The following is a 26,272-nucleotide window of genomic DNA, read 5'->3' as shown; positions in this document are numbered from 1 at the left end:
GGCCATTCAGACACACTCCACCACTTCCAGCTGACTTGAAACTCTCGTGTGACCCAGATTCAGGGTCATGCATTAACAACCAGAATCGAGCACCCCTCAGCTTCAAGTTTTTCTTCTGACTTATTTGAAAGAATAACGCTGCAACTCAAACCAGAGAGCGAGAGAAACACCCAGAGCTCCTGAAGCTGAAGGACCGGATTTCTTACCACTAAGTAGAAAGGTATTTGTGAAAATGCAATACAGCTGTTACAGAAACAACCAGGAAATACCTACATAAATCAAAACCGTGACCTATGCTACTCAAAGAAAAGGCTTCTCAAGGGCGCTTACTTACAGCACATGGGAAGGCAAGTGAGGTACTTCAGCACAAAGGAGGTTTGGGAAGACATTCTCACTAAGCTGAAGAGCGCTAAGTGAACAAAACAGCACCCACAAGCCATGCTTTTTGGCAGCCGAGATCAGAGCAGTGTTTGCAATGAACAGAAGACTTGCAGAACTGCAACAGTCTCCGAGTTGCAGGGAAATAAGCTCTTGAGAGAAGGCATCCCGTGTAACTACCCACCTTACCCACAGAAAGCCAAGCTTAAATATTTCAAGAATGAAAACGGATCCCAAAGTTCGCATTTCCTCGCTTGTTTTTAACTTCAGCCACCTCAACTGCAGCAAAACCCACACCTCCCTTCTTTCTCATCCCCTCCAGTGAAAACTGACAGCTCCTAAACTTACCCTGTCCCCCGGGAACTTCTTTAGCTGCCAAGAGAAAGGGTGCAAAGAGCGCTAAAGACACAAAAGAGACCTTTGCTATTAACTCTTTCAGTCAAGCCGGCGTGAGCAGGAAATACAGATATTCTCCTTTCCAATAGACTACCGCCACCACGCCGCTGTGAAAACGTGACGCCTGCGAGGCTTCTAACCGCAGCAGGGCTATACCTTAAGAGAGGTGGCAGCGCGGCTCGGAAGCCCACCCTCCCCGCCCCAGCCGGCTCCAGGCCGCCCCTCCTGGGCACCGCCATCGCGGCAAGCCGCGCACGTCCCCTCAGAGCGCCGCCCGAAGCAATGAATGAGATTCGCTTCTCATCAGCGGGAAGGCTTCAGGGAGCCGCACCGCTCGGCTCCGCTTCAAGCGCGACATGGAGAAAGAGGGATCAGGCACCGAACTCCCGCAGGATTGCTCACAAGGTCAGTCACACCTGTGGCACGGCCCCCCGCCCCGCGGTGCCTACCCCGAGCCCGCTGCCTCTCGTACCCGTGGGCAGCGCCAAGCTACAGGGCGCCCGACCCGCTCACTCTACGCGCCGGGGGCGGCCTGAGGGGCCGCAGCCCCCCGACCCCAGGACTGCCGACCCTTGGAAGCTCCCGGCCCGGCCCGTCACGCCACCCCCGCCGCTCACCTCCCCGAGCCTCTCAGCCGCCGGTGCCCCCCGCGCGCGCGCACGCGCACTGCCGCTGCCCGCCCCCTCCTCCCCGAGCCCGGCGGAGCGGGCCGGGGGCGGGGCCCGCGCCGCTGAGGGGGCCGCCACCGTTCCGCCCCCCAGCACGCACGTAACGCACACACCTCCCGGCCCGCGGTGGCGGCTGCGGGCGGCTCCCGACCATAGAGAGTGGGGGGCAGAGCGGCCGCCTCCAGCCACAGAGACCCCGTTCTTCCTCCCCCAGCCCGCGTTGGGTAGAGCGGCCGGCCGGCGGCTGGCGAGGCGGCGCGGAGTAGCGGGCCGCGGGCCTTATCCGCTTGTTTGGCTTGGCGTTCGGCTGCGATCTCGAGAGGCATAACTTAATCAGCGGGGGTCAGACGTCGGCGTGTCGCAGCGCGCTTGTGGCTGGGAAGCGGGAACCCTGCCAGCTTTCCCTCCGCTTGGCTGCAGTGCCGCCCGGGAGCCGCGAGGGCTGCGGGCATCGCCGCGCCTGTGCTGCTGGGAGCCGTCAGTAGGCGGGAGCTTCCGTTCTCGGAACGTAGATTTTAGAGAGAGAGACGTTACGTGGCAGGAGCCCTCACAGTTACCTCTGCTGTGAGGAAGGGCTGAGGGAGCTGGGCTTGTTCAGCCTGAAGTGGAGGAGACGGCCTGCAGTAGTTTAGGGTCCCTTAAAAGCAGAAGGGAGAGGACTTTACGTGGGCAGGTAGTGACAGGACAAGGAGGAATGGTTTTAAACTCGAGGGGAGGTTCAGATTAGACTTTAGGAGGAAATGAATTACTCAGAGAGCAGTGAGGCACTGACACAGGCTGCCCAGAGAGCTGTGGGGGCTCCATCCACAGAGGCTAGGCTGGATGGGGTCCTGGGCAGACCTGGTGAGTGGCAGCCCTGCTCGCAGCAGGGAGTAGGTATGGATGGGCTTTAAGGTCCCTGCCAACCCGACCATTCTGTGACTGTGAAAATCTCCGAGATCACAGCTCTATGAAAATCTCTGAAGTCAGGTCTGTTTCCATTAGCACTGCTAGTTGCTGAACAAGAGGAGATTTTAGAGCCGCACGGGTTAGTTTCCCATTCATATGCACATCCATGAGCTAAAGTAGAATTGTTTTGTAACAAAATGGTACCATGGTTTGGGTTAGAAGAGACCTTTAAGATCATCTAGTTCCAATTCCTCCCACTAGACCAGGTTGCTCAAAGCCCCATCCAGCCTGGTCTTGAACATCTCCAGGGAGGGGGTATCCACAGCCTCGCAGAGCAACCTGTTCCAGCATCTCACCCCCCTCACAGTAAAGAATTTCTTACTAATCTCTCGTCTAAATCTACCCTCTGCCAGTTTAAAGCCACTTCTCTTTGTCCTGTCACTACGTCCCTTTATAAAGTCCCTCCCCAGCTTCCCTGTAGGCACCCTTCAGGTACTGAAAGGCCTCTATAAGATCTCCTCAGAGCCTTCTCTTCTCAGGGCTGAAGAGCCGCAGCTCTCTTAGCCTGTCCCCATAGGGAGGTACTCCAGCCCTCTGATCATCCTCACAGACCTCCTGTGGACCTGCTCCAACAGCTTGATGTCCTTCCACCTGTAGAAAATGAGTAGAGGTACCATTTTCTTAGGCATGGACACAAAGTCTATGCCAGACTTTCTTCCTTGTAGAATGTGTGAAAGCAGCCTTCATTTTTTGCCGCTATTCTTGGATCTCACCGTTTTAAAACAAACCCTTCTGCCTGATAAGTCCTTGGAAGGAAAGCTATTTGCCTTGTACAGTGTGGCTGTAGTGAGCAGCAGTAGTAACCTTTTGCATACAGCTGTCCTACAAAGGAAACTTTGGAACAAATATATGAGTTCCCAGGCAGTGTTTTGCCCACAAAACCCAGTCAGTGTTTGTCAGAGTTATCTGAAGAATTTTCATCTCAAGCATTTAGACATCAGCAGCTTGCAATGTCCGTGACACTAGAAGTCTTAACACTGTTGTGTTAAATTCAGAGTTCTCTGTTCCTGTTTTTACTGTATCTTAATCAGCTGCAACCTATTTTAAACCTCCGAGCTAAATCCTAGCACACACTATCTTCCCTATGTTTGACAGCAAAAGATTACTTCAGTGGAAATATGTCCTGGCCAAGGCTTTACTGTCACAGTGGTACAAGCAGACGAACCAGAGCTAACTTTAAAATGATTCTGGTGCTGATAGCAGTGTGGTAACAGTAGCAAGGAGTTTAGAATTGGCTTCAGAAGTCATCCCAGCAACTGGCGGACATTCAAGCAACTGGTTCACACCGAACTTCTGTTGCTACAGATACGTTGTTAGTGATACCCAGCCTCATCTGGGTATGTCTACAGAAGACAGCAGTTATGTCATTGCTTTGTCCACGGTAGGCTTTGATGTTTTGAATTAAATGACAGCTATATCCTGTGGCAAATTTACATGATTCTTCAGGGTCACATCCAGTTATGTTCCACAGATTGCGAGGCAATAGACCTGGAGCAAAAAGGTAAGGGGTTGCATCGTAAAATGAAAAACAAAAGGAGTTAAATCAGTGAAAATGGAAAGGGATTTGAAACAGGAGGGAGAGTGGTTGACAAGTAGTTTCTGTCTTCTAAGGGTCAGTAGAAAACAGGTGCAAAACATGGCAGAAGTGAGAAAGAGATAAAAAGGGCAATGCCTGAAATATCAGAAGGCAAATGAGAGTTAGGAGAAAATAGGAACAGAGGTAAAGATAGGCTAAATCCTGTGTTTAACTGGCTGAGAGTATATAAAGTCTGGATTTTATACCACTTGTTATTGTTTTGGCCAGTGAGGAAAGTGGTGGAATAGTCCTTCTATGTATTTTATAGAAGTCCCTGTAGCATTGAATTGTACTTATAGTAATCACTTAGCAAGTAGGCCCTTTTAATGAGAGAGGAATGATCTTTTTAAACGTGGGTTTCTGCCTTTGGGCTCCTCACTGACACAATCTGTGATAAAGTCCCATGCAAAGGTCAGTTAAAACTGACGAGAGGGGTTTTCACAAAATATAAGAGGGATGATGTCGTCTTTCATGTTCTGCCTGAGCCATTCCTCGGTCCTAATTGCTAGCTGCCGTAACTCCATCTGGGTTACAGCTTCCTTTCAAACACGAGGAGAACACAGACCCAAATGTTGACAGTTCTCGATGATGTGTCCAGCTATGGAATGGCTGCAAAGACTTTGGTAGATAAAAGAAAGGGAATTCTGAAACACAGTTACCAAGGGTTGATGGGAATAAATTCTTACTCTGCAATTGTCCCAGGCTCATACTGTTTTCATGCAGAACTAGGAAAGAGAAAGACAAAGCACGAGAGCTTCCATGCCATTTCATTGAATTCTGTATTGATGCGTACCCATAACCATTAATACGTAATATGCTGGAGAGGGGGGAGAGGGTATGAGAACCTGAAAACATCCATCATTTTTTGAGTCACAATGAACAGTAGCTCTAAGATCCTTCTGCATGTACCTAGACTTACACTGACATTTCCGAGAAGAAATTCGCCCCCATCAAACCTTGCCCTACGGTGCCATACAGCTGAATGCTGCTCAAGAATACTCTTTGGTTGCTTTTGTGTCAATCAGCCTTTGAGTGTTTGCCACCACTTGGTGGCTATTGCAAATAATTCCCAATGTCGCTTCCCTACTGTTCCTCACTGAGTCTGTCATGCTCAGGTGGCCCGGGACTCCTGGGGTGGCCAGCAGGTCAAGGGAGGTGATCCTCCCACTCTACTCTGTCCTGGTGAGGCCACAGCTGGAGTACTGTGTCCGGTTCTGGGCTCCCCAGTTTAAGAAAGGCAGGGATCTCCTAGAGTGGCAGGCCACAAAGATAACGAGTGGCCTGGAGCATCTTCTGTACAGGGAAAGGCTGAGAGACCTGGGACTCTTCAGCCTGGAGAAGGCTGAGAGGGGATCTTATCACTGTTTATAAATATCTAAAATGTGGGAATCGAAGGGGTGAGGCCAAGCTCTTTTCAGTGTTACCAGCAGCAGGGCAAGGAGGAACGGGCAGAAACTGCAACACAGGAAGTTCCGTACAAACATGAGGGAGCACTTTACTTTGAAGGTGACACAGCACTGGGGCGGGCTGCCCATAGGAGTGGTGGAGTCTCCTTTGGAGATATTCAAGACCCATCTGGACGCTTTCCTGTGCAACCTACTTGGCTGTAAGGGGAGGCCTCAGGACAAGGGGCGCTCCTGTCGTGCCCTGCTCACAGATAACAACTGGGTTACACACAGAAGGGTGGGCTCTTCGGCTTCCAGCGTGCCTGCTGTTGTGAGGCTGCCTGGGCGTTGTTCTGCATGTGTGAGGTGCTGAGCGATTCCCTTCACTTCGTTCGTTGTCTCTGAATTTGTTTCTTCCTCCTTCGCCCCCTCCCAACCCCCGCCTTCTCCCCTCTCCCGCTGCCACCACCAAGATGGCGGCGAGGCGCTGCCGCCCCGCCCCGCGGGCGCTGCCCTCCCTGGGCCGGCCGCTCCCTCGGCCGCCGCGGTGGCTGCTGCCGCCGCCGCCTGTCGCCCTGTGATGAGAGCATCAGCCCTCACTGCCACGTCTCCCGGGCAGCTGCGCAGGGCCGCGCCGGGGTGCCGAGCCCGTGCCGCCCGCCTCCTTTTCCTCCCGTTCCCGGGGGGTTGCGGCCGCCCGCCCCCGCCCCGCCGCGGGGCTCCGGGCAGCGGCGGCCGCCAGGTGGGTCCGCCCGGCGGCAGGAGGAGCGATCCGCGGGGAGCCCGCTCCGCCGCCCCGTCCCACCCGGCGGCCCGGGGCAGCGCTGCCCTCGGGAGGGAGCCCGCTGCCGGCCGATGTCCGAGCGGCGCGTGGATGTGTGAGTATCGCCCCGTCCGTCCCGTGCCGCGGAGGCGCCCGGCTCCCTCAGCGGGTCTGCGGGCGGGTATCGGTGTTCCGCGTCGTTCCTCTGGAAAACGTGAGGTACCGCGTCCCGAGCTCCGCGTTTTTAGACGCGGCTTCGTGCCCGAGCCGCGCGTTCGGGCTCACACAACGTGTCTGGGCGTGTTGGGGGAGCCGGGCGCTTCGCGGCCGACGGACGGGGATCCGACGCGTGGAAGCGTGCGTGGGGGCCGCGGGGGGGGTCTGCTCCGGGCTCTCGGCACTGGGCCGAAGGGACGGGCTCTGCGACGGTGTGACAGAGCCGGGACGGCCCCGCGGGGCTCGGGGATGCGGCGGCGGGGCCCCGAGTGCCGGGGCTGGCTGTGAGCACCGCGGAGGGAGCGCGGCAGCCTCCATGATGCAGCACAGGGTTAGGCCTCGCCGTAGGGGCGGCTCTCTCTCTGTGCCGGGGTCGCTTTGCTGCGTGAATGCTAGCTGGCACACAGGCAGCTTTGTTTGCAGAGTCCGGTCACTCTTGTGCGTGCTTTTCGAGGGGGATAACAGGACCCCGGTGCCCGTAATGGCTGTAAGGGAAGGAAGAAGATGTCTGTGCTCAGAGCGGGGAGTTGTACGGCGTTCAGAGGTGAGGCATCTGCTCTGTAGCCAGCTCAGGTCTGCTAACTACTGCTTGCAGTCAGAAAAGATGAGGTGACCAGCCGTGGCCAGCATGGGAGCAAAAGGGCTCAGCTGTTTCACTGGGTTGTTGAGAGCAGAGAGGGACACCGGCCCTCTATTTAACCCACTCTGCACCTTTACTCACCTCCTGACACCGCTACTGCTGGCTTGCTTTGTTTCTGACCCTTATTTCTTCTCCCAGGAGTGCAAGCTCACCCAGCTGGGCGCTTGGCTTCCTCAAGGGTGCTCTGCTGATAAAACCCGGCTCTACCAATGCCAGAGTAGCGACCAGGCAGCGCCAGCCCTTTTGGGAACTGTGCTGAAGCCTCCCCATGTCCCTTCTCAGACAGGAACTTCTTCAGGCGTGGACGCAGCCACTCTTTGTTTCTGTTCTCAGCTGTCTGGTTGTTGTTTCACAGCACAAACCAGCACGTAGCGTGGGAATGCCACCCGGATCGTATTTGTTTGGAGGGATCGTGTGATATGTTGGCCAGTTAGCTGTTACACTGTGATGTGCACTCCTAATTTTAAGGCCACGGAGCAGTGCCTGTGTACCTCCCCCTGTGCGTGGGCTCGTTTCCTGGCTGTCTCTTGGCAGACCTGCCCACCTGCAGGCACTCGTGCCCTGGTTTTTGGAAGGTCTGAATATCCACACTCCTGATAATAAAGGCCTCCATGCTGTCTCAGCCCGAGCCATCCAGATCATTGATGATGATGCTAAAAAGGCAAGCATTTTCCATCTTTTTCCTTACATTTTTTGCTTTGCGTGTCAGTCATTCTGACTGTACGGTGGATGGTTCAGCTTCCTTCTTCTGTAGGGAATGTTTCATTTCTGCTTGTAAGAAAACAAATAATTTTCAGAACTCATTGAGAAGTACAGTTTAGCACCTTTCCAAATAAAGGAATACTTTTTACAGGGGCAGTAATGGCATCCTGTGGTAGCCAAGGAGATAGAGCTATTTTCATTGTGGTGACCTGTCTATATTAGCAATATTGTGCGTCACTAATATGGTTATACTTGTATGTATTATTCAGTACCAGACAGGCCTAATCACTTTTTTTTGTCTGTGCCTGCTTCAGCCACTGCCTTTTGGTCTGAAATTTACAGAGACGGAATTAAATTATATACGTAGTATTCGAGGGGAAGAAAAACATTCAGCTGTGTTTGGTATCAGGCACTACTGAATGCAAATCTTCCTTTGAAAATGTCTGCACTGCAAATTCTGCATGTCATAAACGTAACATTTTTCTTTCACGGGCATCAAATGTGGATGTTTGAAAATAGAGCAAGAGCATGTGTGCTAGAAATGGTTGTTCAGGTGCCTTCCAGTTCCTGTGAGTGCTCAGAAGCCGGTCAGGCAGTCCATACAGCTGTAGGGTTGCAGATCCTAAAGGTGGGTGTGTAGGGCAGAGCAGCAGGATGGTGCTAAATCTGAGACCATACAACTCCTCAGTCTCAGAGCTTTCCCCGTGCCTCGGTGTAATGAAATCATGGAGAAAGGTTTTCTGTAGTCTTCTTAGTTTGCTTGTTTGGGTTTTTTTCCTCATCCTGGCAGTTACATGACAAGTACACAGATCAGTTTTGTTTTAGTGTATGAACACGAAGATAGGAGTTGCATTCATGCTCTGGATGTATATAAAAGGCGTTTTATCGATGCAAAGAGGCACTTGACCAACTCTGTTTGGAAAGTTAGTTGAATTCATTTACTAATAAAACCTCTAGATTTAGAAATACTATTGATTTTCAACCATTGTTATGTTTGTCCATTACAAAATTGTGGGTCCTCACATGTCCCTCCTGCACACAGCAGGAGGGTTGAAACTCCATGATCATTGTGGTCCTTTTCAACCCAGGCCATCCTATGACTCCTTGATTCTGTTCTATGATTCACATTCTTCTTGCGTTGCCATTCAGCCGCAGACCTGGTACAGTTTAGCGTCAGTGTTGCTCTGCTGGCTTAAGCACAAGAAACCGTAAGTAAGATATGACATCATGGCCATCAGCCTTCCTCTTCTTGCAGTGATCCTTCTCTGCTGCCGCCGTGCCCTGCTCCCTGCCTGCGGAGTTTGGTCTATGGCAGGGAGAGGCGGTGTCACGAAGTCAGCGCTCTCCTCTTCTTTGTTCTCCTAACCACAACAGGTCTCTTGTGGTGATGGAAACTTCAGTTCATTTTTTTTTTTAGCTGTACCACAATTAGATAAGAGGCAGAGCTTTTAGCAGGTGGTGGTTTTAAAATTAGAGGTAAACCTCTGTGTGACTTGGCTGAATCATTCGCGAGCTGTCGCAAACTCTCCCGGAAGATTTCCTGCCATTCTTCGTGAGGTACATTCACTTGAGAGTCATTTCCAACCTTTTTTTGACTTGGACGGAACATGTTGCAAGCAGAAAACATGACTTCTGGTGGGAAGTGAGCGTTGTGCAACCGAGTTAGAAAAGCTGGGCTGGCGACCACGGTGCAGCAACATCCATGTGTGCTGGCTGGTCTGAGGTGTTCTGTTTGAAGCAGCATCATCAGTAGACTTCTGTGGCCCAAAATGCAGAGCCTTCATGCAAATTCAGACCGCTAAACTGATCCTGGTGTAATTAATCATACCAGGGGTTAATGTGTTCTCCTGCATTTCCTGCTCTGCTTGTGCTCATATGAGGTTCTGAGTGCTGCCTACCAGAGTAGTAGGAATGGAATTGAGATCCTTATTGTTTGGTGGAGACATTGCATGACCAGGCCACGTGAAATGGATAAAATATTGCCTCTGCGTGTTATTTAAGATGGAAACAGAGGATAGTTGGTGTATTCTCATGTGTTTTGTGTTTTAATGCAGGTTTATGACATGTGCAAATTACAGCTTCTTTAGAATTCCACTTTTCCACAGTGTCAGGGACGTGCAAGCTGTCATTGCACCGAGACCTTCTGATTGGAATTCCAGTCCGAGGACTTGGAGAAAGGCTCAAGAAATGCAGGGAGAAGTCAGACCCTCTGCAGAATCTGCTGGATCCGTTTTGATGGGGTGTGGGGATGCACACCTGTGCGTACGTAGTACCAGTAGAAGTTACATTCGATGCTGTTAGGACAAAAACATGGAACGACTTTGCAGAGTGCTGCTTGTACTCCACGTCTTCAGACTCACTGCTGCAGATAGCAGATGCCTGCCTTATTTTTAGCTGTGTGAGGACAAAATAGAAAAATCCTAGTGACTCCCCATGGTTTGTCATCGTGGCTGGTCTCCATTAAATTAAACATAGAGGTTGGCAGAGAAGCAAAACCAGCAGGAAAGCTGCTTCTGTTTGTTTTTAAAAAAAGCTCGTCTAAAGCACTAGAATAATACTATAAAAATATTCACTACTACATACAGAGAACCCCCAGGAGGAGAAATACTTTGTCCAACTGTTTATCCCTTTCGAGATAAGGAAGTTGAGGCCTGAATCAGTAAAACAACTTCCCCGCGAGTCAGTGGAAGAGGAGAGACTAAAAAGCAAAGGGTTGCTGGCTTGCAGTCGGGTACTTGTGCCACTAGTCCAGATGTATGTGTTGAGGAAGGGAGAAGAAAGTGCATACTTGGTGACCTGTTTGGCTGAGAACTAAAAGGTGGGTTCTTGAGGCAGAAGGATTCCTTTTTTGTGTGTTAGCCAGTCTGAAAGCTGGCCATATGTCAACCTAGCTCCACATCAGTGACACGCAAGAAGTGCCTGGATACCTGGTGAGCCCTCTGACCTCCTGGTAGTCAATTTATCTTACGGCGAAGAGTGAAGAAAATTGATTTCTAAAGTGAACTTTTGTTTCTATTTGCAATAGCCTTGTGGAATCGGAGCTTAAAGCTTGTGAAGTTACGTATCCAAAGCCTATTTTGGATCTGAAGCTCAAACTCGAGGGCTTTCATATAACAGTGCAAGTTGTCTTTAAGAAACGTATGTCTAGCTTAGTAAATCCTGCCGGCTCTTCAGTGCGAATCTCTTGCACTGTACGAGATGAGAGTTCCTCTCCTTTTTCCCATATGATTTAGAAGCATGGGAGCTGCGGGACCAAAATAACAATGATCCAACTAGTCAGGACTGTGTTTCCTGCTGGTGCTGGAAAATATCAACTTTGCCATTCTGTCCTGTTTTCATACAAGAACAAGCAAATGCTTTCTTTATTCCAAAATCCAGTATTTGGCAGCGATTATTGCTGTATACAACGGAGGAGGCCAAAGAAAATGTTAACATCTTGTGAACTGTGTGATACCATTGTCTCACTGAGAAGTACCTTATTGGCCACGGGTAGCAGATTGGCCCTCAAGGACCATATGTTGATGGGTTGGGGTTTTTTTTAATTATTATTTTTTTGCTGTTGTTTGTTTTGAACATTATTTCACTTGTCTTCATTCATAAGATCATTATAGTTGTTCATTAAAGTCTTACTAAGCTGTTTGCAGTGACATCCTGCAACACCTAATTGCACAGTGTAATTGCATGGTTATGAGGTGTTATTTTATTACCTCACGAATGGCGGCTTTGTTCTTGCACTCTGGTAGCCAGCAGTTCATTGACAGTGCCTAGCATCTGCATCTTATTGCTTCCAGCTCACAAGGACTTGAGTTCATCTGTATTCTGCATCATAGAATGGCCAGGGTTGAAAAGGACCATAACGATCATGTAGTTTCAACCCCCCTGCTATGTGCAGGGTCACCAACCACCAGACCAGGCTGCCCAGAGCACTTGTGAGTCTCTGAGCTTTCTGCAAAGCGTAGAGCAATCCCTTGCAGTTGCTAGAATGGCAAAGCTGAGGCAAAAGAGCTACCTGAAGAATGCCCTATAGAAGAGGAGAAGGGAATGACATGAGGAGGAGCTGCCTACAGTCTGCTGCCATGGTGCGCAGCAGCATCTGACAGAGGGCTCTGTCTCCTGTGCGCCCCTAAAGTAAGGAATTCGAGGGGAGGGTTTTGGTTGGAAATCCTTCCCCAGTTTTAGAAGTTGCTTTTTCATTGTCTCAGACAATTTTATCTGTTTCCCATCCTTGAGGAGCACATCTGCAGAATGAACTAAACAACACTTACTGCACCCACTCCAACCTGGATAGGCTTTTCCTGGAGAACTTTTCATTCCTTTTGTCAGTGGGTGTGTGAAGAACTGTGACAGCTACAGATGGCAAGTGCTGCCCTCACCTTGTCTTTCTGTCAACCTGCCTCAGTGAGCATGCCTGAAATCTGTCCTATAGTATGAATGCAGTTTGTGGAATCTTGATATATATATATATATATATGTATATGTATATATATATATATTTCTTTTGCTGCTTTTAGCAATCATTTCTGACAGGTGTGTAGAGGACTGAGTGGTGGATCTCTTCATCCTCTTCAGCTGAAGCTGTGCAGTATCAGAAAAGCTCACGGTAACTTCCTCATGCCGGTTGGTTGTATTGCAAAGGTGGTTCCTGGCTCTTACTCACCAAGCAGAAATGAACCTGACAGTGCTTCACCTGACGGCGATGATTCACACACTCACAGAATGGCCCAGGTTGGAAGGGACCTCAAGGATTGTGAATCTCCAACCCCCCTGCCACAGGCAGGGCCGCCAACCTCCATATCTAATAGTAGACCAGGCTGCCCAGGGCCCCATCCAACCTGGCCTTGAACACCTCCAGGGACGGGGCATCCACAGCCTCTCTGTGCAGCCTGTGCCAGCACCTCACCACTCTCTTGGTAAAGAACTTCCCCAGATATCCAACCTAAATCTTCCCTCCTTCAACTTAAATTTCCCTTGTCCTGCTCTGGGCCAGCTTGCAGCATCCAGAGCCCAGCCTTCGCTTCCGCTCTTAGGGGGCTTTCTGCATCTGTCTGCACTGAGCCTCCTCCTTAACCTGCTTCTCCTGCAAACTGGCTGCAGTGTGAAGCTGTGGAAAATGTGCTGACTTGGGAGACCTTGCCCCTAACCGGTTTGGCCTCCCTGCTCAGGGCCAGCTGGCAGGTGTGTGCCTTCCCGACCAGCCCCAGTTGAAAGGTTCTGTTTGCTCAGCGCTGGGGGACCTCTGCGCGAGCCAAATATTTGGCTTTCCACCTGATAACCTATCAGCTATTTCCTCCTGAAAACGTTGCAGCGACCGAATGCTCTTTCATGCCCGAACCTGGTTGGCGTTTCAGCAGAAGTTTCGTAGCATCCTGGTTTTCGGCTTGGCAGATGTGATGCTGCCAGCAAGGCGGCCTCGTGATGGAGGCGCAGGCGTCACCGCTCCTAGGCTCTGCTCATGATAGACGTGTGTGTACTATTTGCACTGCGTTGGGTGAATCGGTTGCCAGCTCTGTGTCTGAAGTTTTTCCATCTGTAAAAATGTTTTTATTAAAAGCAAAAAAAAAAAAAAAAAAAAAAGTAAAACGCTCACGTTGAAGGGAAGTAAGAATGAGCCACAGTAACTAGGACTCGTGGCAGTTCCAAAGGAAACTTAAATGTAATGTGAATTTACTGCTAACTTGCAAAGACAATGGGCTTGTGGGACAAATGCAGGTTTTGGGGTTAGGTTGACCAGGCGCAGTGACTTGAAGCAGGGATCTCCATAACGTAGGAGACCTTTTTCACGTGGGTTGTTTCGGTTTTGGAGACCGGCTGGAGAGACAGGGAAATAAGTAGAAAGAGCTAGTTGTCTTCTAGCTGAAAGTCAGGGTTGTTACAGTACATATTCAGTCCCAACAGTTAGAGGATCCTATCCTGTTTTCCTCTTCCTGTCCTGTCAGAAATGCTTTCACCACAGGCTAGCAGCTGTCTTTGCAGCCTCGTGAACGAGCTTGTATAAATAAGCCACTGTCTGGGACACAAGGAGTTGTTGACACCTGTGGGCATCAGCCACTGCTATCCTCCACATTTATAGGTCTTAAGCTCAGGCTGGGCTGAGCCAAGAAGGGCCATCTTACACGGCCCTTTGCCTCTGTGGCCTGGAAGCTGGAGCCTCGCAACTCATTCGAGCTGTCCTTCGGGTTTGCTCCCAGGATAGGTGCCCCTGAAGAACAGCAAAGGAGAAGCTGGCATGCTGCAGGGTGGGGAGCGATAACCAGACACCTGGGTGCAGGAGCTGGTGATGTGCAGCACCAACTGGCATGGCGAGGGAGCTGCAGCAGTGATGTTGAATGGCATCCTCGCTGATGGTGATGTGTTGCTTCACCCCAAGGTGTCACGTGCTTATTAGGCAGGAATAAGCCTCTCTGATCAAGGTGGAGATCTGCAATGAGAGACCTGCGGTCTTTCAGGCTGCGTCACTTCAAATGAGGGTGGCCATGTTTCTCTCTCTGCTCTTGCGAGCATCTGCCTGTGGGACTTGCGGAGCCAAGGAGCCTCTTGAGTGTTCTCGGAGCTCTGACAGTTCTCAGGCCTTGGTGCAGCAAGGTTCCAGAGGGGATTGGAAGCTGGGAGTTTTCTCCAATTAAAAAGCATTAACGCTATCAAAATAACTGGCTAAGCATTATAATGTTTTCAGCAAAGAGATGAGGAGCCAGGCAGTTTTTTCATTCTGATGAGTCACTGACTCTCTTCTGAGCTGTCCCCTCTAAGTGTTGTTCAGACAGCTGCTGATGCAGCAATACCATGCTTAGGGATGGCCCCTGGGGAGCAGGAAGGGCATGGACTTACTCACCTCCCAGCTGGTGGGTAGTTGGTCTGCTGAGCAATTCATCCCTCAGGTCTTGCTCATGGCAGTGGTTCCTGCCCATCTCTGTCCTACCTCATCGAGATAGATGGTAGTTGATGGAGAGAAGTGAAATGTCCACGTGCTGTCTGTAGTCCTAAAAGCACAAATCAGAAACTGGAAGGGCTGGTGCCTTATGTTCCTGGCTCTTCTGTTAACCATGTCACAGATGAAGGCTTCATCTCTGTCCTGAAGAGAGCCATCACAGCTCTCCATATGCATTTTCAGGACCGCTGCTCTGTAGCTGATCCCCCAAATCTTCTGGGTGCATTTTGGGATGCCCATACTTGCCTTGGAGAGCAGGGGATCTCGGGACCGGGGCAATTTCTGATCTGGGAATGCTGGAGGTGAAGGCACTACAGAGGCACGATGTTTGAAGGGAAATCACAGGTCAACTGGGAAGAACCGTGTGGAATCAAACTAATGGACTGAAAGGTCTTTTCAGGAAAAGCTTTTATCTACCATTGTTCACTTTCCGCCTGAGGCTGTATGAAATGAGCACTGATGGGCAACTGCATGGAGCGGGGGCTCTACAAACAAGAGACAGGAGCCTGGAAGGACTGCTGGCTTGCTGCGTGGGCTCTTTATGAAAACTCCTAATGACTTTGGTGCACGCAAGAATCTTACCTGGTGGAGTAAAGGTCACGGGCACTTCTCTTTCTTCTCTTTTCTTAGCATCTTTTTCACAGCAGAATAATCTCTTAATTGAATAACTGAATACTATAGAAAAGGGCTGTGGATTGGTTCAAAGCCAGAAACGCAGGTGTAGAGTCAAACTGATTTCAACACTTAGTTTAACTTGCTCTGGGGAGCTTTGGTTTGGTCTGACTAGTTCTACAAACAGAAACCAAGAAGGAAGGTGTGTGGGGCAGATTTTGCTCTAACGGACCCCTTCCTAAGTTGACTGGGTTCTGGTGAAGCCAAGCTGTGGAAAGCGTGGCTTGAGGAACTGCTTTTATACGTTAGTCCAGTCTGTATGTTAACGAATCGCCATGAAGGGGATTATTCAGGTGAGTTTAGAATGCAGTGCACCGACATCAGGAGGGCTCTTTTCTGCAGGCATTCCTTTCTACTGGTGGGAACCAGCATTCTCATGGTTTGCAAAGCCAAAGGGTGGGATTGTGATCATGCGGTGTCCAAGCATCTCTGTTGGTAAGCACATGAAGCATACTCATGGGAGTGTATGAATGACAGGTGGTAAATTATGTGCACAGATTATTGAACGTGGCATAAAATACCCTCCACTAAGTTAACGGCTCCGATTAGAACATGAACTTATGCACATTGCATCCACTGATAAATAGTGTGCAGGTTGGGTTAGAACGATTGTTTTAGCTCCCACAGTGCCTATAATAGTTTAATTTGGCTTAAAGAGGTTTTGAAAGTTACCCCTTTTAGGGTTGTGGGGCTTCGGGTTTTTTCATCTGTTTTTTAATGCCTGAAATGCAGGTATTCTCAAATAGAACTCTAGAACATCCCAGAGAAGGTTGTGAGCTTTCAGGTATTGTCTAGAAAGGGAAAGAAGGACTCTGTTCTCTGTTGTGTTGTCGCAGGAATTAGAATAAGAGTTCTGATGTCTGCCAAAATGCATTATTTTCTTCCAAACCTGAAGTGTCTGGCGTTTACTCTCTCCTTTCTTGCGATTTCACAACACCGTCCTTTTTCCTCCACAATCTGTTTTACTTTAAGTGACCTTCATGTGGGAATGTGCAGAACGTTCATCTGTAAAAACACCTCGTTTTTGATGGAACTTGGAGTTGGCTGTTGGAGTAGAGATGAAGCCTGAGAAACTTGAAAACCAAATGGGAAGAAGGGGAAAAAAAAAAACCAACAAAACCCACCGCCCTCAAATATATTTTTATTCCTTTTTGGAGTCGTTCTGTGTTCGTGGTGACAGTGATGTGACTCATTCAGCAAACTTGCAGCGTTTCTGCCAGCTCTGATTTCTCAAGATTTTGAAGGAGGTGCTAACTGAATTAGACACAGATAATGGGTTCCACCCGTAAATTTCAGAGCCAGGTTGAGAGCTCCCCAGAAAGTGGGAGTGTTTTTCTTGGGTTCTGGGTTGGTTCTGGCTATGATGTTTTGCCAGTAGGGCACCCGAGCGGTGTCCAGAAATGCAGACACGCTTCTGTAAGATGCTCTCTCAAGGTCACATTTCTGTGCACAGTATGCTCATTAGGAATGGCTTCTGGGGTTTGCACTCCAGTTTAATCCATCAGTCTGACAGCCACCAGAAACTTCCCTGACTGCTGAAATCCTTGTAGTCTTGGATAAGGTCAATGAAATGAAAGCAAAATGATATGGGAATTGATAAAGTCTTTGCCAGAGAATCCATCTTCATTACTGATACTGAGTTCCTAACCTCTCTCGTGGTAGTTCATTTTAAGGAACCAATTCACTTAAATGTCATTTGAAATAAATATTTATAAACTTATGTTTTAATGTATTATTTTTTAGGGCTGGGCTGTGCAGTTGCCTATCCATGCACTTGAAGTGTGCCCATTTTGCTGGAACCCTTTATAAATGGGCCTCCTACTATCGTGTCAGTCAGGCTTTCTTAGCACAAAAGGGAACTGAACCATGCAATTAACTGCTTTGCTAAACCTTCATGGACACCAATTAAAGCTGTCTGTTTTGAGCTCTAGCAGAGGGGGTCCAAATTACATACCAGCATCAGACGCTATCAAGTGATGCGCTGGTGTTCAAAAAGACCTGCAAAGCTCCAAGAGCTCCTCGCACCAGAACAGAAAGAGGGTTCTTTCCTTATCTGCTTTTGAAATAGGGCATGTGGTTGTGCTGTCTCCAGCACTAGAGGTGCTCAGTGGGAGCTTCCCAGCCAAGAAGAACTGCTGCACGTCATTGGTGGATAACGTAAGCTGACCATTTTTAAAGACACAGCACTGGTGGATTCTGTTCTTTGTATGCAGGCAGACACTGACCCAGTACCGTTGAAGTCACGCAATCTTTTAGGGTGGTGATGGGTGTCCCTGCTTTACCTCTCTGTGTGAGAGTGGCTTCATGTGCATGAATTCATGTATTTGGGGTTGTGAAGCAGTTTAGCTGTAGTTTGTTGCCTAAATGATGTTTCTGCCTCTTTTGCAGACCTGGGAAGGCTTCAGGATCGTCTGGGTCTCTGGGCACAGCCTGCTGGAGGCACTGGAAGTGGACTGGTTCCTGGTCATGCCCGGTGGAAGGAGGGGACCCAGCCGGCAGCAGCTAAGCCGTTCAGCTTTGCCTTCTCTCCAGACTCTGGTTGGTGGGAGCTGTGGAAACGGTACTGGTTTGAGAAACAGGTGAGGGCAAAGGTAGGATTGTTGAGACATTTGTGGTTAGGATAGCAATAAAAGCTTCAACTCGTGTCTGCTCTGAACTCTGCTCAGTGGTTCAGACAAGGAACTGGGAGATGGAATCCTCTATGTGGCATTAGGTGAGAGTAGGCCCGGCAGTGCCCACTCGAGAAGAAACATGCCCTGCATTAGAAGCCTCTTCCAGTTTCTCTTCCCAGCTCTGCTGTGGCATGTTCCCCTCCGCAGTACTTCTCTCTGCACACTAAAATCTGCCCCGTGGGGAGGCTTGTAGAAGCTGGGTTGCAATCACACAGTATTCATTTTGTCTTTCCTGCAGCAGTTTGCAGAGGAGTGAATCCCAGCAGATTATGAATCCTTGCCTCTATTACTAGGCTGCCTGCAATGCTGTGGGAAATTACGGTGACACATCAGAGTACAGCTGTGAGCCCCTCTGCTACCTGACAGAAAGAAAAGGCAGGAGGATGTCTATTGTTTTAGCACTGCTTGGACCCACATAAAACCAATTCTCACAGTTTGCAAAGCTCATCTCCATTTTCTGGGGAAGCTGGAGGTGGAAAAAGGAACTTGCATAGCATTTAGGGCTCAGCATTTAGCATAAAGACTATAAGGGCCTATACCAAAGTGAGCAGACTAGAAAAGCTGTTTGCTGCACGTTGAGGCCTTGATCTACTTCGTATAGGTTCCTCTTTACAGAGTAAAGAGATCTAAACCATTTAGTTGTGGCTTTAAAGACTTCTCTGGCTTTGATAGGTGGACAGATGGCTCAGTCTTAGACTTTGAAGGAACAAGTGACTGTGGAGATCTTGGTGTCAGCGTCTCAGGGCTCTAGGGAAGCACCACTTATCTTGGTTTAGGTTAGACACAGCATAATGTACATCTGAACATTTCTCTGCCAGTTTTGTGTACAAGAGCTTTTAGTTGTCGCAGCCTCATCCAAAAGATAGGAAAGAAGGAAGTGTGAGCACATTTGAGAGGTTAGCCTCAAGGAAGTGGCTTCATTCCATTTTTAGTTAACTTTCTTTAAGAGAGAAGCTCTTCACAGAAAGGCAGTGGGCACTTGGCAGTACTGGGGAAGGAGGCTGTGTGCCTCTGTCCCGAGCTGAAGTGGGTGCTACTGTAATAATGTCTTGCTGGTGAGCGGAAGGAGCCAGCTTTAAGAGCTTAGTGTGGCACAGAGTTCTTCATGACTTTTGCTTGAGGTTTCTTCCTCACTCTATACTTTCAGTCTTCCCTTTGCAACTTGTCTGGAATACAGCTGAGCACATCACAGCACCGCTTGTAGACCAATCTATCTGTAGTCTGCAGAAAATGCTGGCTAAGAGTTTTGTCCACGTTAAGAGGAAGATGAAGCTCACCACCAGTCTTGTGCCAGTAATATGAATGCAAGACTGATGCCATCTCTACTCGAGCAATGCCCAGTCCCAAATTCAGAACCCTACGCATTTCCTGTCTTGGGAAACAGTGAAGATAATGTATAACGTTTACCAAGTGAGTGGTATCTTTCTGCTTCAGGAATGGTAGTGCCATCAGCCTCTCTGCGCCTCCCATCACAGCGCTGATTACTCCAGAGCCTGTACGTCACTGCCGGATCCCTGACCTGCCATTAGACGGGAGCCTTCTCTTCGAATTCCTGTTCTTCATCTACCTACTGGTAGCCCTCTTCATTCAGTACATCAACATCTACAAGACTGTCTGGTGGTACCCATACAATCACCCTGCTTCCTGTACCTCACTGGTGAGTTCCCCAGTGAATACCATTGCTTGTGCTTTGGCATTACACAGCTTCTTGTCATGCTTCTTCTGGTCAGGATTCACCAAGCCTTTGACATAAGGGGGTGAAGGGGACTTCAGTTACACCCCCATCAACCAGACTCATGTCATCCTTCGTTTTACGGGGTGGGGGGAAATCCATGGAAGGTGAGAGAGAGAGGTTCTTCAATGAAGTAGGGTTTCTTCACTGGTAGTTTCTGCAGGCACTTGTATGGCCTCGGTAGCCACTACATTTTGAAATGAAGTTGAGTCTCCAGGAGCCTTCTGCCTCCTGCTGTGGGTGCCTCTTCCCAATGGAGACAACAAGAGCCTGAGAGGGGGGATGATGGAGGTTTTTGTTAGTATCTCACAACAGGTCAGCAGCAGGGGAGTTGGGATGGGAGTCAGATTCTCAGCTGATGTAAACCTTCCAGTCTCCTTAGTTTCATTTTTTTTTCCTGTCTGAATGACTTGTACGTGAGTCAGCAAACCGTGACCGTGTAAATCTAACTTCTGAAATGGTCCTTAATTCATATGGTCATCTTGCATTGAAACACGAAGTGGTTCCTCAGTTAGCTGTGCAGACAGGTGGTGCTGGTGCTCCAGTTCTCCAGCTGTTAGTTTCAAATTCACCTATGCAATGTTGGACACAGCTTTCGTTGAAGAAAAAACATTCAATTTTAGTTTTTCTACCTGAAAACATTTTATGGACTTCCATCTATTCTCAGAAGTGAAGCATTCTCACATACCCAAAATTTCCTGCCGAGACAGCACTATTCAGAATCAGCTAACTGTTCTAGCCAGAACACATTTGATGACTTCACTGAAAAATTGTAAGGGTTCCAAGAGCTATGGCTAACTTGATGCAGCCAGAATCAATATTAATACACATCTATGGCCAGTGCAGATGACATTCCTTACATGGCTTTGATTATCAGAGAGCGCTGGTGGTCACTACAGCCTATTTCTGAGACGAAGGGCTAGAGTGAGCTGGTGTGCAGGACTCTGGGCTTGGCTGCCCTTGCCGTGGATGGTTGGTGGCTTTTCCCAGGAGAACTTGCGGGCTGTTCTCCACAGTAGCATCCTGGTCCTAGAGCTTTCTTTGACCCTCATGTGGGGAAGACCTTTACCTCTGGAGACATTCCTGTTACTTGTTTTCCTCCCTTCTCCCATGTTTCTAATAGGGAGATTAGGGGCATGCCTGTCTAAGGTACTAATGCTTTCAGCAGCCACTTTCCAGTCCCACCCCAGATGGGTGGTTTCAGAGTCCCTTCCCCTGGTGAAGACCTTTTCTCTTTCCTTCTTCAGAATTTCCACCTTATTGACTACCACCTGGCGGCGTTCATCACAGTGATGCTGGCGCGGAGGCTGGTGTGGGCCCTCATCTCTGAGGTAATGTTCCCACTGTTCCCTCTCCTGCCTGTAGTACTGATTGCAGAGCACGACAGCCTTAGAAAGTTCAGAAAACTGGAGAGCTGGCACATTTCTTCCTCCAGAAGAAGTCTGACTGTGAAAGTCTTAAGATTTTGGGGATGCCCTGCTATCACGGAACTTTTATCCTTGAGACCACTTGTGTCCTGCACTATTGGATGGCCCTGTAGCTTTGCAGCTAAAAGGAGATGAAATGATCCCACTGGGTTCTGTATCCGTGCAGGCACAATACTGTAGCTTACTATCTTGTGCCAGAGAAGTGGCTGACAGAACTGCAAGTCAGGTAGCAGAATGGCAAATAGGTTAGCTAAGACTGGAAGAGTAAACAGGGGATCAAAGGGAAGCATCAGAAGGAGGGCATCTCAGTACACTAAAGTGAAATAGGAATAGCTGGCAGAACTGCTCTTCCTCTCCTAGTTACTCAGTAACTCTGAGGATCTGGTCACGTGAGCTTAGATTTTGAGACCCTGTCTGTGTTTGTGAGAGCAGAATCTGGCCAAGTGTATGTTTGATAAAGGTTATTTTGAGGAAAATGGCAGCTTCTCCACTGAAACAGTTAATACAACTCCAGACTAAGCAACTAGTTTTAAAAACAAACTCCCAACAGTTAAGAGCTGTTGAATGGGTGAACAGAGAAGGTGGGATCTCAGAAGTTCTTCCATCTCTGATTTGTGCCATTGTCATTTATGTTCCCATCCTCCATAACGCCTCCCAGAGGCTGAAATTTCTGCTTTGAAACCTTCCATGCACATTCCATTGGCTAGAATCATAGAATCATAGAATGGCCTGGGTTGAACAGGACCACAATGATCGTGTAGTTTCAACCCCCCTGCCATATGCAGAGTCGCCAACCACCAGACCAGGCTGCCCAGAGCCATATCCAGCCTGGCCTTGAATGCCTCCAGGGATGGGGCATCCACAACCTCACTGGGCAACCTGTTCCAGTGTGTCACCAGGCTCTGAGTGAAAAACTTCCTCCTAATATCCAACCTAAACCTCCCCTGCCTTAGTTTAAAACCATTCCTCCTTGTCCTATCACTATCAACTCATGTAAACAGTTGTTCCCCCTCCTGTTTATACACTCCCTTCCATAAGAATCTTTGCCATCTCTCATCTGAAGACTGGAACAAGCTGTTCTGCTGCCCTTTTGAAGATGGCTCCTCCTTAGTCTGCAGTCTGGTATACCTGTTAAGATATGAATGGTGGAAATCCTAATGGATTGCATATATGCACCATCTTCTCTTCCCTCAACAGAGAACACTGATGTCTCCTTCTTTAGGAAAATGAATGCTGAAATGTGATTTTTGCCAAAGAAATAGCAAGAGGAAATGCTTTTCAGGCTATGCTGTAATATCATCAGAGCATTAAACGACTTGAGTGAAAATATTTTTTTTACTTTGCAGCTCTGAGTTTTTTTTAAGGGCCCTATTTTAGTCATCCCGTAGAACTTCATGAATCCTTTGGATTCTCCCACAGATGGCATCAAGGCATTTCCCCTTTACTTCTGGAAGGAAGAGGGCAGCCATCCCTCTTAGAGCGTACTTTCTGGCACCCTCTCACTGCTCTTCCTCTAGAGGCACCCGCTTGCGTTTGAGCACCAGTGCAGTAGGGCCGCTGAACATCTCTTCTCTATTTGTAGGCCTCTCAGGTGGGCGCAACATCAGTGATTCACTACATGGTGCGCCTGGTGCTACTCACCCTCTGTGGCTGGGTGCTCTGCTGGACTCTAGTCAACCTCTTCCGCAGCCATTCCGTTCTCAATCTTCTCTTCTTGGGCTACCCGTGAGTATACCTTGTCATTTCAGGGCAGGGGGAGCATAGCTGCCTAGGGGTGAGCCACTATGGGAACCAGAGCTGTTGGCTGTAATCTGTATCTAAAACACAGACAGACAAAAATCTCATCTTATGAATAAAGGGGAGGTAGGAGTAGCTAGAGGATGATGTGGGGAGGGGCCCTGACCCTATCAAGCAAATTGCCTGCAGCACGCTGTTTGCATGACAGGCCTTTGCTGCAGATCACAACTGAGCCGTTGAGATCACTTGTTCCATGAGTGGGATTTAAAGAAGCATTTCTGCACAGTTTTTTGAGTTGGGCATTTGCTTCATGTGGTGTCCCTCTCGAAGGTGGCCCCTGCTTCATTTTGGCATGTCTGTCATTTCAGCCCTCCTTTCTTTCTTCTTTCCCCACAGGTTTGGTGTTTATGTTCCTCTGTGCTGCTTCCACCAGGACAGCAGAGCACAGCCCCTGCCTGCGGACTGTGGTTACTTGGTACAGGATCAGATGGTGGAAGATGGGGCTTCAGCTGTCAGCAGCCTGGTCAAACCCAAAGATTTCCTCTCGCTCCTGTGGGAATCCTTGAGAGAACAGTTCAATAATCCTACATCTATCCCTACCCACAGCTGCCCCCTCTCCCCAGATCTCATCCGCAATGAAGTGGAGTGCCTAAAAGCAGACTTCAACCGCAGGATCAAGGAAGTTCTCTTCAACTCTCTCTTCAGTGCCTACTACGTGGCCTTCCTGCCACTGTGTTTTGTCAAGGTAGCTCTTGTTTGGTTCTCTTGTGCCCCTGTCTGCCGCCTCCTTCTGAATGTCGTGTGAATTGCTGCCGGGCCAGATTCTTGGTTAATTCCCCTTTTCTCTGTCTCCCCTTTGGCAGCCCGGATAGCGGAGCATGGCTGCATCCGGAGTGCACTAGTACTGCTCCTGGTTGGCGGATAGGTATTGCCATAAATGTGATGCACCTCTAGTCCCATCACCCCACTTACTAACTCCCCTTCTCCCACCCCCTGCCCTAGGCAGATGGATAGTGGTGTTCTTTGTAGAAAAGGGCACTCGTTGTTACCTGTCTCAGATCCAACATCGTCCTGGGTTTTGAGTGCTTGGATCAGAGGCTTTGGTGTTCAGCCTGTTAGAAAGAGGAGTCAACTAGAATGTTTGGGAGCCTAAATTCAAGAACCTCTTGTCAGCGTGGGGGTTGTACTTACTGTCTTTTTCTAATTTGTATGAGCTCCAGTTGGTGTAATGAAATGGGCAGGGCTCCACAATCCACGTAGCAGTCCTGGTGCAACTGGTGCTCCTGAAGCAGTTCTGTGGCAAGCAGACCCTCCTGTCATCTGCTGCTAGAGGAGAAAATGCACCAGCTGCGGCATCATGCCCCTGCCCTTTCTCCTTCAGGTCAAGGAGAAGGGAGCATTGAGTGTTTCCTAGCTGTAACCCTCTGAAATCACTGGTCCAAAAGCGCATGCCTGTAATGTGTGGTGTGGGTCTGCTGGATGCACATGCAGTACGTCCCTTGTCATTCCCTCCTCTGCTTAGTGGCAGTGGTGCCAAGCTCTTGTCTGGTCTCTTTGCAGAGCACGCAGTACTACGACATGCGCTGGTCTTGTGAGCACCTCATCATGGTGTGGATCAATGCCTTTGTCATGCTCACCACTCAGCTGCTGCCTCCCAAGTACTGTGACCTGCTCCACAGATCGGCTGCCCACCTTGGCAAGTGGCAGAAACTAGAACATGGCTCCTACAGCAATGCTCCACAGCATATGTGAGTGTGGGGATGGGGAGGGCTTGGCCTGCCCAGCAAGGGGCTGATGAGACATTCTGGTGGATGAGCACTGCTGATACTTGCTTATCTACTGAGGAAGCTTCTACACTCCTCACAATGCCACAGGTAGTAGATGCAACTCTGATCTTTCTGTTCCCAGGAAACGGAAGCGTCTGCTCTAGAAAGCTGTCCAAAAGCTTCTCTAGTCAAGTGCTGGTTTCTTCTCAAGAGACAAACACTCTTGGCTGCTAGAGCAGTCACATGGGGGCAAGGGTGGCCCCTCCGGCATAGTGGGCTAGGTTCTTGCACGGGGAGCCATTCATGTTGCCCAGGCAGAGTCCTGGTGAGCTTGTGAGCTCCTTGCCTCTGCATTTTTCAAGTGGGAGTGGGGACACATCCTTGTCACAGAGGCCTTGGTATTTTTCAAGATGCGGTCCATTCCTATGAACTCACGTTCAGTGAGTTGAGAGCGTCCTCCCTCCTGCTTCCCCTCATGCTAACGCTCTCATGTTCTTCTCCCACAGCTGGTCAGAAAACACAATATGGCCACAAGGAGTACTGGTGCGGCGGAGCCGATGCCTGTATAAAGCAGTTGGGCCTTATAATGTAGCAGTGCCTTCCGACGTGTCCCATGCCCGCTTTTATGCAAGTATCTCTTCTCTTGTTGGGTCACAGCTGTGGAAGGGAGGAAAGGCTTAAATCTAGCAGCAGGTCATGCAGAACAGTTTGATGCTGGCCAGCAGTCTGTTGGTGCTAAACAAAAGGCTTATTCTTAGTGCCGGGGTTTTCCCATCCCAGTATTACTCAGATGTCTGGTTGAGACAGAAGTAATGGCTGCCTTGTCGGTGTTTTCTCATTGTGGTGATGCAGCTCATCAGACATTACTATATTCATAAGAGGACTGGAGGACATCTAGTAAAATGGGAAGGCATAGCAGTTGGCCTGTAGGTTACTTTACCGGTCCTCTCTATAAAGAAAATGACTTTTACATGCCTTCTTTCTTATGCTGCTTTCCCTGCGTCGCAGCCATTGGCGGCTGCAATACAAACATTCCCTCTGCCCAGCTCAGTGGCGCTGGACAGAATAACGCACGCACCTCTCCCCGCTTTAACACGGCCCAAACAATGATACACGCGCTTTTGACCTGTTTCTCCACAGTTCCTTTTCCACCGTCCGTTACGGCTGCTCAACCTGCTGATTCTCATCGAAGGCAGCGTGGTCTGCTACCAGCTCTATTCACTGCTGCGTTCAGAGAAGTGGAACCATACCCTCTCCATGGCCCTCATCCTTTTCTGCAATTACTACGTCTTATTTAAGCTCCTCCGGGACCGGATAGTATTAGGCAGGGCGTATTCCTATCCACTTAACAACTATGGACTCAAGGCACACTAGGCCTGCCAAACGTGTACCCCTTCCTTTCCCCTTCCCAGGGGGCAGGGAGGGAACCTCAGAAAAAAATATTTTCGTACAGTTCTATTTTTTTTCTTGCGGCGTTTATAAATATTTAAAATATTTTATATTTTGTATACTGTTGTTTTTGTGGGGTGGGAAGGGAACCGGTGGCAATTAAATGTCGCTTTATAAACAAGGTGTTATTTTATATATATATATATATATACAAAAAAAAAAACAGCTCAGTGTGTATATACCGTATATCTATACCCATACATATATCTATGTGAAGCAA

The 26,272-nt window shown here is 49.1% G+C and overlaps 2 protein-coding genes and 1 long non-coding RNA gene across 16 annotated transcripts in view; 1 reads left to right on the top strand and 2 right to left on the bottom strand.

The window, feature by feature from the left end:
• The window catches only part of B4GALT4 (beta-1,4-galactosyltransferase 4), a 24,724-nt gene extending 22,802 nt beyond the window's left edge, over nt 1-1,922 (bottom strand). For 4 of the 10 annotated variants that reach the window (XM_040646024.2, XM_046943702.1, XM_046943701.1 and 1 more), the window contains exon 1: nt 727-760. The gene's annotated coding sequence lies outside the window, so the exon portion shown is untranslated. Of the gene's footprint in view, nt 1-562; nt 761-1,223; nt 1,443-1,555 lie in introns of those variants that run through there. The other 6 variants (XM_046943708.1, XM_416563.7, XM_040646021.2 and 3 more) reach the window with 5 other exon arrangements.
• TMEM39A (transmembrane protein 39A) lies at nt 993-26,272 on the top strand. Of its 5 annotated transcripts, none has more exons than XM_040646018.2 (9): nt 993-1,179; nt 17,658-17,848; nt 19,376-19,598; nt 20,921-21,004; nt 22,683-22,825; nt 23,234-23,582; nt 24,398-24,585; nt 25,110-25,230; nt 25,744-26,272. In XM_040646018.2, the coding sequence occupies exons 1-9, from the start codon at nt 1,057-1,059 to the stop codon at nt 25,975-25,977; spliced, it is 1,656 nt and encodes a 551-aa protein (XP_040501952.1). In that variant the 5' UTR covers nt 993-1,056; the 3' UTR covers nt 25,978-26,272. The 5 variants fall into 5 exon arrangements, with proteins under 5 accessions (XP_040501952.1, XP_046799585.1, XP_040501949.1 ...); XM_046943629.1 differs by lacking the exon at nt 993-1,179 and adding an exon at nt 5,929-6,229; XM_040646015.2 differs by lacking the exon at nt 993-1,179 and adding an exon at nt 5,929-6,333.
• On the bottom strand, nt 19,485-25,078 carry LOC121106585. The gene is made up of 2 exons (XR_005839136.2): nt 23,887-25,078; nt 19,485-22,917 (listed from the first exon to the last, which is right to left on the bottom strand). It is a non-coding gene; the product is annotated as an uncharacterized LOC121106585 (long non-coding RNA).

Source organism: Gallus gallus, chromosome 1 (genome assembly GCF_016699485.2).
Source record: "Gallus gallus isolate bGalGal1 chromosome 1, bGalGal1.mat.broiler.GRCg7b, whole genome shotgun sequence".
NCBI classification, from domain to species: Eukaryota; Metazoa; Chordata; class Aves; order Galliformes; family Phasianidae; genus Gallus; species Gallus gallus.
The sequence above is the reverse complement of the archived record's forward strand: the minus strand, read 5'-3'. Positions and strand labels throughout refer to the sequence as shown.

Coding starts and splice junctions, on each gene's coding strand:
- TMEM39A (XM_040646015.2), top strand. CDS start 5,932: ATGAGAGCATCAGCCCTCACTGCCACGTCTCCCGGGCAGCTGCGCAGG. Junction 17,849..19,375: donor GGTACTGGTTTGAGAAACAG/GTGAGGGCAAAG, acceptor TTTCTGCTTCAG/GAATGGTAGTGCCATCAGCC. Junction 24,586..25,109: donor AGCAATGCTCCACAGCATAT/GTGAGTGTGGGG, acceptor CTTCTCCCACAG/CTGGTCAGAAAACACAATAT.